The following is a 13,904-nucleotide window of genomic DNA, read 5'->3' as shown; positions in this document are numbered from 1 at the left end:
AAAAAAATAAATTAAAAAATCTGTCTCAAACTAGTGTAAACTATAAGGAAATTAATTATTTCACTTACCTAGGCATCTAAAGGGGAGAAGGTTCCAGCCCATGACCAAGGACTCAGATTATTTACCTCTATTTTGTTGGCTGTCATCCTAGACCCCCTCTCTTTGGGGGTTACAAGATAATTACCAATGGCAATTGGGTCTATTTTTTTTCTCTCTGCTTTGCAAGAGACACAGTCAAGAAAAAGAAAAGACAAGCCACAGACTGGGTAAAATATTTGCAGAAGACATAAATGACTATTATCCAGAGTATAAAAAGAATTCATGATGCTCAACAAAAAGTAGATAAGAAGCCTAGTTAAAAACTGGGCCTGTTTTATTTTCAAATGTTGAACCAGGTTTGTATATGCAGCCTAAATACCATTGGTTTGTGCTATATATTTTTTATACATTTTTGGGTTAATTTTGTTAATATCACATTGAGAATTTTCACATCAGTGGTCATGAGAGATATTGGTCTGTAGTTTTCTCTTCTAGTAATGTCTATGTCTGATTTTGGTATTAGGGCAATACTGAACTTAGAATGAGTTGGAAATCATTCCCTCTGCTTCTATCCTTTGAAAGAGACTGGAGAGAATTACTATAATATTTCTTTAAGGTTTATGATGGTTTACCAGTGACTCCACCTGGGCTTATTGTTTTCTGATTTATTATTTATTGATTACTATTAATTGATTAACCCTTCATTTTAATATCAAATTTAGAACTATTCACATTTCTATTTCTTCTTGTGTGAGTTTTGACAATTGGTGTTTTTTAAGAATTGATACATTTCATCTAATTTTTCAAAATGGGGATATAAATTGCTCATAATATTCCTTTAAAAGTCCATGGGACCAGTTATGATACCACATTTCATTTCTGGTCTTTTTTTTTTTTTTCTTTTTAACACACTTAATTGTGTGTTCAGTTGTTAAGTATGACTCTTTGTGTCCCCATGGACTGTAACTCTCCAGGCTCAGCTGTCCATGGATTTCTTCAGGCAAGAATATTGGAGTGGGCTCCCGTTTCCTTCTTCAGGGGATCTTCACAACCCAGGGATCAAACCCATGTATTCTGAGTCTCCTGCATTGCCAGGCACATTTTTTATCACTAAGCCACCTGGGAAGCCTGTTAGTTAGCATGACATTTTGGTTATGCTAATCAACTTTACCGATGTTTTCAAAGAAGCATCTTGTGTCTACAATGGCTAAATTCATCCATCTCATCTACACACTGTTTTCGCTCTACATATCTAAGCTGTCGTTATTAACACAATATAAATGATGTCAAAGTTGACACTGAAAATGATCAATTTCAATGACCTATTCTGCTCTGTTTTCTGTAGGTATGTGTTTGGCACTCCTACTCCACAATCTGGGGTAACAAATGCAAAATAGTCTCAGGAGGACAAGCAGATTTCAGGAAACAGAAATGTTTATTTGCATCTTAACAAATTGTGGGTAGGCATTAAGTCAGGACACATGTTGACTAGCTAAATTTTATAGACATAACTGGAGGGGTCTCTGTCAAGCTGTTTTGGATTCCATGTCAAGGCAGTAATTGGTATGCTTTTAAGTCTTTATGAAATGAAAGAGAAGAAAACCTTTCTACCACAAAGCAGCAATATCTGCCTTTTTCTGCAGCAGGTAATTGAAAATTAATGAAACAGGAACAGGATTAAGGATTGGCAGACATGCTGAGCATAGTGGAAGGCTTCCTCTTTCTTGTAGCAGTTAGTGAGTCAGTATTGGGGGTTTTAGGGAATGGGTTTATTGGACTAGTTAACTGCATTGACTGTGTGAAAAATAAGAAGATCTCTACACTCAGCCTTATTCTCATTGGCTTAGCCTCTTCCAGATTTTGCCTGATATGGATATTAATTACAGATGCATATGTGATAGTGTTTTCTCCAGATATATATTTGTCTGATAATCTAACTCAATATATAGCTTACTTATGGATAATTATGAATCAATCAAGTGTCTGGTTTGCCACCAGCCTCAGCATTTTCTACTTCCTGAAGGTAGCCAACTTTTCCCACTGCATTTTTCTCTGGCTAAAGGGTCACATCACTAAGATTCTTCTTTTTCTAATGGGATGTTTGCCCATTTCATGGTTATTTACCTTTCCAGGCATTATAATGCCTCTTATTAATAATATTATGAAGAACAGAAGCACAACCTGGTTGATCACCATGCAGGAAAGTGAATACTTTATAAATCAGATTTTGTTCAATATTGGAACACTTCTTGTCTTTATACTATGCCTGATTACATGTTTCTTGTTGCTCACTTCCCTTTGGAGGCACAACAGGAGGATGCAATTGAATGCCACAGGATTCAGAGACCCCAGTACAGAAGCACATGTCAAAGCAATGAAGATCTTGATGTCTTTTATCATCCTCTTTATCCTGTATTTTGTAGGCACTGCCATAGAAATATCAGTTCGTGCTGTGCCTGAAAACAAACTGCTTTTTATTTTTGGTATGACAACCACCGTCCTCTATCCCTGTGGACACTCATTTATCCTAATTCATGGAAACAGCAAGCTTAAGCAAGCCTCTTTGAGAGTACTGAAGCTATTAAAGTGCTAGGAGAAAGAAAAACTTCTTAGAACTCCATGACAGGCTTGGGGAGAAATGGATACTAAAAAAAGGTAGCCTAGTAATGAAGTTCCTCAAGATCTGTTTCTCTTACACTACTTTCTTGCAGTGTTTTTAACTGTTATTGAACAGAACTAAAATCTTACAGAAAGATTTTGACTATGTCTCAGGTAATGTCACTTTTCAATGAGATTTTAATCCCATACACAAATTGAGTGGCTCAGGCCCTTTCCTTTCCTTGCAGTGGTTTCTCCCACCCCAACCCTAGTACAAAAACAGCTTGGAGACTATTGACTATGAAGGTGTCATTGGTGGAGTAAGCCTCTAAACAAGATTTCTCTTTGTATTTTAATTGAATTCCCTGAAGCATTGATAGTTCTTCACACACACACACACTCAAAGAAATATTATTATTATACAATTACTCTGATTTATTTTGATGCCTACATTTTTCTAGATTTGTCAAGTAAGAACTTCAGATTGTCTCTTGGGTCCTTTTGATGTGGCCCCGTTCTTCTTTCATGTTTCCTTACATTCTCACAAACCAAAACATTTCAGGTTTACTTTGTGCTTTCCTCATCTAGGCTTGGGTTCACTATTTCTCCAAGAAATCTTCATTTATTTGAGAGAAGAAGGATATTTGAAAACCAATATTTGGTTGGATATAAACATTACACCCACCTACTTACTTCTTTCTCTCTTTTTGCCTGTATGTATCTCTCTGTTTGTAATGTATGATGCTTCTATGTTTATGTCTCTAATTGCAATTCAAAACTACAGTCTTCCTTTTATCCATGTTGCAAATCCTCTCTTTAACCACGAAAAACATGGCTTTTGCTTTGTTCAGTTTATACAGTCGTTTATTCAGGCCTAATATACACTGAGGGCTTCCCTGGTAGCTCAGTTGGTAAAGAATCCACCTGCAATGTGGGAGACTTGGATTCAATCCCTGAGTTGGGAAGGTCCCCTGGAGAAAGGAAAGGCTACCCACTCCAGCATTCTAGAGCTTCCCTTTTGGCTCAGCTAGTAAAGAATCCACCTGTAGTGTGGGAGACCTGGGTTTGATACCTGGATTGGGCAGCTCCCCCAGAGAAGGGAAAGCCTACCCACTCCAGTATTGAGAAACTTTATTTTGGGGGACTCCAAAATCACTGCAGACTGCAGTCACGAAATTAAAAGACACTTGTTCCTTGGAAGAAAAGCTGTGACCAAGCTAGACAGCATATTAAAAAGCAGAGACATTACTTTACCAGCAAAGGTCCATCTAGTCAAAGCTATGGTTTTTCCAGTAGTCATGTATGGATGTGAGAGTTGAACCCAAAAGAAAGCTGAGCACCAAAAAATTGATGCTTTTGAGCTGTGAAGTTGTAGAAGAATCTTGAGGGTCCCTTGGACTGCAAGGAGATCCAACCAGTCAATCCTAAAGGAAATCAGTCTTGAATATTCATTGGAAGGACTGATGCGAAAGCTGAAACTCCAATTCTTTGGCCACCTGATGCAAAGAACTGACTCATTGGAAAAGACCCTGATGCTCAGAAAGATTGAAGACGAAAGGAGAAGGGGATGACAGAGGTGAAATGGTTGGATGGTATCACTGACGCAATGGACATGAGTTTGAGTAGGCTCCGAGAGTTGGTGATGGACAGGGAAGGCTGGTGTGCTGCAGTCCATGGGGTCGCAAAGAGCTGGACATGACTGAGTGACTGAACTGAGCTGAACTGAATAGTCACTGAGTATTTCCCTGGTGTCTCAGACAGTAGAGTTTGCCTGCCAATACAGCAAACCTGTGTTCAATTCCTGGGTCAGGAAAATCCCCTGAAGAAGGAAATGGCAACCCACTCCGGTATTCTTACCTGGAAAATCCCATGGATGGAGGAGCCTGGTGGGCTATAGTCCATGATGTCGCAAAGAGTTGGACACGACTGAGCGACTTTCACTTTCTTCTTTCTAATATACACTGAAGGTAGTTTCAGACTTGTTAACTCATACCACTTCGAGAAGGAAGAGAAAGGGGGAAGGAAAGAAGGAAAGAAGAAAGGAAGAGAGAGATAAAGAAAGGATGAAAAAAGAAAGAAGGAATGAAGGGAGAAAGGAAAAAAGAAAGAGAGAGAAGGAGGGGAGGAAAGGAAGTAAGGAAGGGAGGAAGAAGACACTATTAACTACAGCTCAGTACTTTGTTGCAGTTCATATATGACTATAAGTTCAGTTCAGCTTCCCTGGCGGCTCAGACAGTAAGGCATCTGCCTGCAATGCAGGAGATGCAGGTTCAATCCCCGGCTCAGGAAGATCCCCTAGAGAAGGAAATGTACTCAACTACTCTTGCCTGGAAAACCCCTTGGACGGAGGAACCTGGTAGGCTACAGCCCATGGAGTCCCAAACAGTTGGACAGAACTGAGCGACCACTTTTCTTTCTTTTCTTTCAGTTCAGTTCAGTCAGTCGTGTCTGACTCTTTGCGACCCCATGGACTGCAGGAAGCCAAGCTTCCCAGTCCATCACCAACTCCTGGAGCTTGCTCAAACTCATGTCTATTGAGTCAATGATGCCATCCAACCATCTCATCCTCTGTCATCCCTTTCTCCCGACCTCAATCTTTCTGAGCATCAGGGTCTTTTCCAATGAGTCAGTTCTTCGTATCAGGTGGCCAAAGGATTGTAGTTTCAGCTTCCGCATCAGTCCTTCCAATGAATATTCAGGACTGACTTCCTTTAGGATTGACTGGTTGGATCTCCTTGCAGTCCAAGTGACTCTCAAGAGTCTTCTCCAAAAATAAAAAAAGAAAAAAGAAAAAGAGTCTTCTCTAAGATCACAGTTCAAAAGCATCAATTCTTTGGCATTCAGCTTTCTTTATGGTCCAACTCTCACATACATACATGACTACTGGGAAAACCATAGCTTTGACTACATGGACCTTTGTTGGCAAAGTATTGTCTCTGCTTTTTAATATGCTTTTTAATATATGACTGTATCAGGGCACAAAGTCAAAATACTACTGTGTTCCAAAGTTACTTTGGTAAGTTCTCTTTCTTTCCCTTTAGCATGGTTATATTATTCATTTGAAAAAGTGAGATTTCTCTCTTAATAAGTCTGTTTTAGGTTTCCCCCAGCCTTTATTTTATATGTTTAGTGTAAAATATTAGCATCATTTCAAGTGTCAAAATTATGCAAAAAGCATACTGAGACTATATCCTTCACTCCCATAACTTCCATCTCAGTTTGAATTTCCCCCTATAAATTATCAATCTCATTCGTTTCTGCTTTCTTCCTCCTAATTTTATTTTTGAAAAAATAAATGAGCATGTACATATTAAATTTTCCCATATTCCTTATGAAGAAGGAATTCATAGGGCCTGGACTCCATCTGAGGCCTATCCATGCTGATCGTGCTGGGCCGCCTCTCCAATGGACTCTGAACTGTCTGCTTAGTGCCTGTGGGAACCACAATGGAAGGATAAGACCCCCTCCAGACAGGGGAACCTTAAAGATCATGTCCAGGTTACTCATCGCCTAAGAGAAAACATACTCTAATCACCCCTGCCTCCGGACAGTATCTATCAGAATATAACCACAGGCTTATTGGTTGGAATGTAACCGCGGGCTTATTAACTGTTTGAACACATAACATATGAATGATGGGGTTATTGTGATTGTATTTACCCTTCCTTTGTAAATCTCAAGAAATTTAGGGTGGTGGGTTTGGACACGTACACATGGGGTATAAAAGATTTTCACAAATGCTGGTCGGGGTCCTTGGCTAAGAGGAGAGTCTGCCTTGGGCCCGCCGGTGTAATAAACTGCACTCCACTATCTGCATTGTCCTTCTGAGTGAGTTTGTTTCCTGGAACACGTGGCTATAACATATAGTGCATTGGCTGGGAAACTCCTCACTTTGAGGAGACAGGTCTCAGTTGAGGCCACCCAGAGGCTTTGTGGCTTGAATCTCCTAGAAGTGGGGATGGCGCCTCGCCCCGCTGGAAGAATTCAGCCTTTCAAAGCCCGGTTTCTTCACCTTGGCAGATAGTAAATGGCAGCAGGGGAACTGAGTGCTCAGGTGAGGAGGGACCCACTGGCAGGGTGGAAGAGGGGGCCTGATCACCCCCCTGGGAGGGACTAGAAGGAGCAGGGACCCACAGGAGCCTGGAATAGGCAGGCAGCAGCGATTGCTTGGTACACAGGTTGACGAGTGTGCTAGAGTTTAGGAAGGAAATTTGTGAAGGTCATTTAGGAGGTGTGTCCACGCTGTCTTAGGGAAGATTATTACCAAGCGATTGCCAGGGGATTTTTAGGATAGGAAACTGGTCCTTGTATGCTCATATTCTGCCCTCCCCCAGGAGGTATCCCGTCTGCTGTGAAATTTTTGACTCCCTCAGAATTGTCAGGCCAGAAGGAGGAGGATACAGAAGTGAGTATGAATTGGCTTTTCTGGAGATGGCCTGGGACATGGGATATTTAACCCATCTGTGTTTTCATGCGCACCTGATTAAGCCCACCAAGGCGGAATGGACTTTAAAGGAGAAACAGTCTTGGACCATACGATGTTCTGGTTCAGCTCTGCTGACTGGCAGGTGAAGACACGCCGATCCCCCTTCTCCCTCTGGGATCTGGCAGGTAAGGCTCTTCTCACCCCAATTAGGAAGGAGGCAGAATGGCAATTTAAGTGTCATTGAGTGGAAATATCAGAAGTACATAGGGTACTGAGAACTTCGTAGACAGAATGAAAAGGAAAAGTAGAAGAAGGTCCGAGAAGATAAGCAATATGGGGTGAAGTGAATCTAAGGCAACTGTATTGGAGTGGATGATTAAAAATTTAAAGAAGGGATTAGGAGGAGACTATGGGTTAAAGATGAAGCCTAACCACCTCCACATACTCTGTGAGGAGTAGGATGGCCACCAGAGAACACCGTGAAATTCAAAATAGTGGAAGCAGTCTGTACAGTAGTCACAGGAGAGCCAGGACACCTGGATCAATATCCATCTATTGACTCATGGCTAGGGTTAGCTCGAGACCCTCCTACTTGGACAAGGTTCTATATCCAGAAGGGAAAGGGAAAAATATTAATGGCACAAAAATTGACTGATGATAAAAAAGGAAATTCTACAGGATTTGGACGGGGATGACCTGACCCCTCCCCCATACTGGATAATGACACGCCTGCCTCCCAGGGCTCCACCAGGCCCGGAGGCCGCCTTAATGCCCGATCCAGGGCCAGGTGAAGTTCCTGCAGCAGCCACCGCTCTTCCGCCAGCTCTCCCAGAGTTCGTAGAGCCGCTGTTTTGGCAGGCTCCGATCCCGGTGACAGAAGCCTCTGGCCAACACTTCCAGGATCTGGCTCCAGCCAAACCGCCCAAGCTATACCCGCCTCTCCCGGTGAGTACTGACAAGAAGGGGAGGGAGACGTTGGAATTAAGCGGAAACTGAGCTCTGCCAGAGAGCCAGAGGGAATGAAAGAGAACAGACAAGAGATTTACAATGCTAGCTGCTGCTCTGGGAAAGTCTATCTCGGGCCCTCCGGAAAATCTCCTCTGCCCCAGGGACAGGACAGTCCTTCAACCGGTCACAACAGAGGCCCCGGCCCCCGTTACAGCCAAACCAGTGTGCCCGTTACCGCCAAACCAGTGTGCCCAGTGCCAAGCTTTTTGGCCACTGGAAGAATGAATGCCCTAAGGCAGGGAAGGAAGAGGAAGCTCCTACAGTTGTGGGGCTTGCTGACTTGGAAATTAACTAGGGCTGCCGGGGCTCCGAGATATCAGGTCCCCAAGAGCCCATGGTAACCTTAAAAGTGGGCAACCAAATCACTGATTTCATGGTGGATACAGGAGCAGGACTGTCGGTACTAAAAAACCTGTGACACCACTGTCCAAAAAGACTACCGCTGTAACTGGGGTATCAGGAGAAGAGATCATTAAATCATTTTACCAGCCCAGAAAATGTCAGATGGGGGGCACCAAGTGAGTCATGAATTCCTCTACATTCCTGAGTGCCCAGTACCCCTGTTGGGAAGAGACTTGCTCTCCAAACTAGGAGCACAAGTGACTTTCTCTCCTGAGGAGAGGCCCACCTTCAGGATGGACACTATAACTTATTTACTCTCTGTCTCAATACAACCCCAAGATGAGTGGAGGTTGCATGAGCCTCTGAAGGAAGAACCGGGTGGGCTGGAAGAGCGTTAGACAGCTAACTCAATTATTCCCTGAGGTCTCGGCGGAAGACAGCCCCCCTCCCCGCAGGCTGGCTGAACATCACGCCCCAGTGATAACAGAGCTCAAACCAGGCACCATCCCGGTTAGAAAGCGCCAGTACCCGCTACTGATAGAGGCCTGGGCTGGCATACTGCCCCACATCAACAGATTGAAACAAGTGGGGATTCTGGTAGAGTGCCAGTTGGCTTGGAATACACCGATCCTGCCAGTCAAAAAGGAAGGAGGACAGGACTGTAGGCCTGTACAAGCTCTCAGGTTAGTCAACCAGGCTACTGTGACTTTACACCCCACTGTTCCAAACCCTTATACCTTACTTAGCCTCCTCCCACCGAGTACTAAAGTTTATACTCGCCTAGATCTCAAGGATGCCTTCTGCGTATGCCTCGCCCCAGCGTCACAGCCCATCTCTGCCTTTGAATGGGAAGATCCAGTCAGGGACACCAAAAAAACAGCTCATCTGGATTCCCCCACAAGGGTTTAAGAACTCCCCAACCATCTTTGGGGAAGCTTTGGCTTCTGACCTGAACTCATTCCATCCAGAAGAGTATGGATGTTGGCTCCTACAATACATGGATGACCTGCTGCTGGCTGCTGAGACCAAGGAAAAATGCTGGAAAGGGACAAATGCACTGCTCCAGCTGTTGATGGAAGCAGGTTACCAGCTGTCGAAGAAGAAGGCACAGATCTGCAAGGAGGAGGTAAGGTATCTGGGATTTGTTTTAAAGAAGGGCTCAAGGTTCCAGACCCTAATTGGGTCCTATATACTGATGGCACTAGCCTGATAAAACAAGGACAATGGCTGTCAGGTCAGTCAAAGCGGAAGGGGCCATCAAGACTGAAAAGAGATGGTGGGAACTGCCAAGTGGCATTTTATTGGTACTGGAGGAGCTGGCACACACTCTGGTAAGCCAAACACACCAAGCAACCCACCTAGGTCATGCTGCCTGCTCACAGGTTAATGCTGCCTCTCAGGTATTCAGACAAAAATCTCTGGGTATTCAGCTGAAAGGCACGCTGCCCCTTGAACACCTGGGAGTGGACTTCACTGAAATGAAACCTCACTGACACTACCATTACCTGCTGGTCATGGTATGTACATTCTCGAGATGGGTAAAAGCTTTTCCTACCTGGACTGAAAGAATATCAGAAGTAGCCTGGTGCTGCTTAGGGAGATAGTTTTCAGATTTGGACTTACTACCAGCATTGGATCAGGCAATGGCCTGGCTTTTGAAGCTGATTTAGTACAACATGTAAGCAAAACTTTAAACATCAAGTGGAAACTGCACACTGCATATAGGACCAGGGTTTTAAGATGGTGGAATGAACCCACCAGACACTTAAAGAGACTCTCCAAGTGGACCATAGCGACTGACTGCTCTTGGATGGACTTGCTTCTGACAGCTCTGCTCAGACTCAGGATGACCCCACAGTCCCAAGGCTATTCTCTATACGAAATTGTGTATGGGAGACCCCCTCCCATAATAAAACAGGTGTTAACAAATTTGCCTCATATAAGGGGGCATAGGATTTCACAGCAGATGGAACTGGGTAAAGTAATAAATTGGGTAACTAAGTTTGTACAAGAAAGGGTGCCGTTTCCCCCTTGAGGAACAGATTCATGAGTTTACTCTTGGTGACCAAGTATGGGTCAAAGATTGGAAACATAATTTGCTAGCCCCTTGGTGAAAGGGCCCTTTTGTTATTCTAACTACCCCTACTGCAGTTAAAGTTGCAGGTATTGTCGCTTGGATCCATCATACGAAGGTGAAGACAGCATACCACGCAGACCCAGAAATCGCTGAGTAGACTGCACAGAGGGACCCCACTGACCCTCGAGAGACTAAGACCATCCTTAAGAAGAAGGAAAAGAAGATCCCGGACGAGCCCTCCCTCAGGATGAAGCCGCACTATCAACTCCTGCTGCTTGGCCTCATCAACGTGATTTTGAATTTAACTTCCGACAACGTTTTCATCTCACGGGCACATTCCAACACGGACTTCCACAACACCTACAACTGCTGGGTGTGTGGGGCTATGCCTCTGTCTGTGATGGATGGACTTCCTTGGTGGGTGTCACCGTTCTGCCAAGGAGATTTTAAACCACTCTGCTCTTTTCTGGGATGACAAATAGAGACTTTCATCTCTCTTGTCAACCATAACCTCTCCTTGCTCTCTTGGAGTAAGACCTACAGTCAATAGACTCGGGTCATGGGGTTACATTTGATATAAATGCCAGTGTAACAAAAGCCTAACTTACAACAAGACCCACTAAATCTACCTTGTTTACACGCTAGGTGGACATGTTTCAATGTTATGAGTATATTGCTGCCTTATTCATACCCTCTATAGGGACAACAGATATTATGATTAAGGTAGAAGCCTTGACTAATTTCACAAAACAGGCCCTCCTAGATAGAGCAAAAGCCATCCAAGCCTTAAATGAAGAGCAAATCCAAATGAGAAAAGCTGTAATTCATAATAGAATGGCTTTGGACATACAGCTGCTCAAGGAGGGACCTGTGCTATAATTAAGGTTGAATGTTGTGTATACATTCCTGACTTATCTGACAATGTATTGACTGCTTTAGATGACATGAAAAACCAGGTAAAAGCAATGTCAAATGAAAACATTCCTTTCTGGACTTCGGTCCTATCTTGGGTGAAGGGTGATTGGTGAAAACTATATTTACCACTTATAGTTGCCTTGATAGTTCTGCTTTCTGGACCCTGAATTTTACAATATATTACGAACTTTGTAACCCGAAGGTTGTTGTAATTCTCCCAAATTGGCAGTCAGAGAGCCAGGGTGTAATATATCCCTATGAATGATGCTCATAATATGAGTTAAGAGCATCAAGAGGGGGGAATGAAGAAGGAATTCATAGGGCCTGGACTCTATCTTAGGCCTGTCCGTGCTGATCATGCTCGGCCGCCTCTCCAATGGACTCTGAACTCTCTGCTTAGTGCCTGTGGGAACCACAATGGAAGGATAAGACCCGCTCCGGACAGGGCAACCTTGAAGATCGTGTCCAGGTTACTCATTGTCTAAGAGAAAACATTCTCTAATCACCCCTGCCTCCGGACAGTATCTATCAGAATATAACCACAGGCTTATCGGTTATTAACTGGTTGGACTGTAACTGTTTGAACACATAACACATAAATGACGGGGTTATTGTGATTGTATTTACCCTTCCTTTGTAAATCTCAAGGAATTTGGGGTGGTGGGTTTGGACACATACACATGGGGTATAAAAGATTTTCACAAATGCTGGTCGGGGTCCTTGGCTAAGAGGAGAGTCTGCCTTGGGCCCGCCGGTGTAATAAACTGCACTCCACTATCTGCATTGTCCTTCTGAGTGAGTTTGTTTCCCAGAACGCATGGCTGTAACATTTATATAAAGGATAGTTTGCACAATGTTTTTATCATATGTAAGAAATCACTGCATCCAATTGTGAAATTATTTCTCATTCTTTTCCACACATTTTTAGTACTCCATTGTCTAAATGTTGATCCAACATTGGATCCGGAGTTGATCCAACAGGTTCTGTGTATATGTTCATTTGTTTCTGATATCTTGCAACTACAAACAATAGTACTATGAGTAATCTTGTACATGTGTATTTATTGATTCCGACACGCAATTCTGATGTATGGGAGTCTTCCCAACCTCACCAAGCAATTGTCTCAATTCTGACCTTACCTACCTGAAGATGGCATCAGATTCCATAGGTTAAGGGCTCAGTCCCACAAGACTACCCCCACTTCAGATGCCAGTTGTAAGCTCAGGTTGTTACATGTGCTTTTGACTTATTGGTTATAAATTGGAGATTCCAACGAACCCCTGCTTGAATTAGATTAATTTGCTAGATTGGCTCACAAAACTCAGAAGATGTGTGTACTCACTAGATTACTGGTTTATTACAAAAAATATTAAAGGAAGTGAATCAGCAAGCAATGAAGAGAATCAACTCTGCTCTATCCCTTTATGGAGATTCGTGGTGATCCTGACATTAGCATGAGAGCTTTCTGGAAAAATTTTATGGAAGACTTAATTATGGAATGAGAATTTAAGACTTGACTAAAATTACTTTATGAAGAAAAAATAGTCATGCTAATTGTGAAAATATTGAACAAGAATCCTAACAGATCACAGCAAGGAAGGAAGAAAGTTGAAAATACACAGAGTTTGAGATGTCAGTCTCATGAGGATTGCTTTTGAAAGAGGAAAGAGAAACAAAGAATGGAAAAATGCCCTAGAGAAGCTGAGTGGCTAAAGAAAAAGGAAGAAGGGGACATTTAAGATTATGCAAGAGAAGTAAAACAACTGAATAATGCACAGCTCATTCACCCTATTGCCAAAAGATAGGTTTTTATGGCTGTACAGTATAGCAGTGAGAATAAATGAGCTACCATTATATGTAAACATGTAGATGAATCTTGCAAACTGGATGTTAATGAAAGAAACTAAGTTTATGTTCTCTATGAGTTTGTACATATAAGTACAAAAAAGTGGGAGACTGTGAGGTTGTAACTAGAAAGGGCTTAAAGTTGTCTTCTGGGGAGTTGATTATGTCTGTTTCTTGGTCTGGGGTGTGTTATAGGAATGTAAGCAGTTCATAAAAATTCATGAAGCTTTTCATATAAAATGTCATTGTTTTAACTAAAAAGTGTTTGTTAATTATTTTTTCAATAATAGAAACATCTGTATTAGTTTTCCAGGACTGCTGTAAGAAATTATCACAAATTTGCTGCTTTCAAAAAACAGAAATTTACTCCTCACAGTTCTGGAGTCTAGAAGTCTGAAATGAAGGGATCAGTAGGAATATACTCTCTCTGAAGGCTCTATAGAAGAATTCTTTCTTGCCTCTTCCACCTTCTGGTACTCCCTGATATTCCTTTAATGGTAGAAATAGCAACCCCTATCCCTGCCTCCTGCTTCACATGCCTTCTTCTTTCTGTATGTGAATCTTCCTCTCTCTCCTAAGGACAACGTGTCATTATATTTAAATTCCACTCGGATCATACATTTGCATAGTCCCCTTTTCCAAATAAGAACACA

The 13,904-nt window shown here is 42.6% G+C and overlaps 1 protein-coding gene and 1 pseudogene across 1 annotated transcript; both read left to right on the top strand.

Annotated features, from left to right (window-relative positions):
- The first annotated feature begins 1,732 nt into the window (after positions 1 to 1,732).
- Positions 1,733 to 2,632, top strand: LOC110146530 (taste receptor type 2 member 10-like). The gene has a single exon (XM_020907436.2). It carries the CDS (start codon positions 1,733 to 1,735, stop codon positions 2,630 to 2,632), a length of 900 nt encoding a protein of 299 aa, XP_020763095.2.
- Positions 2,633 to 9,410: 6,778 nt separating this feature from the next.
- LOC139030530 (syncytin-B-like) lies at positions 9,411 to 11,689 on the top strand (annotated as a pseudogene).
- Positions 11,690 to 13,904: the final 2,215 nt, after the last annotated feature.

This window comes from Odocoileus virginianus, chromosome 23 (assembly GCF_023699985.2).
Source record: "Odocoileus virginianus isolate 20LAN1187 ecotype Illinois chromosome 23, Ovbor_1.2, whole genome shotgun sequence".
NCBI classification, from domain to species: domain Eukaryota; kingdom Metazoa; phylum Chordata; class Mammalia; order Artiodactyla; family Cervidae; genus Odocoileus; species Odocoileus virginianus.
Note: the sequence above shows the minus strand (reverse complement) of the source record. Positions and strands in the feature narration are given on the sequence as shown.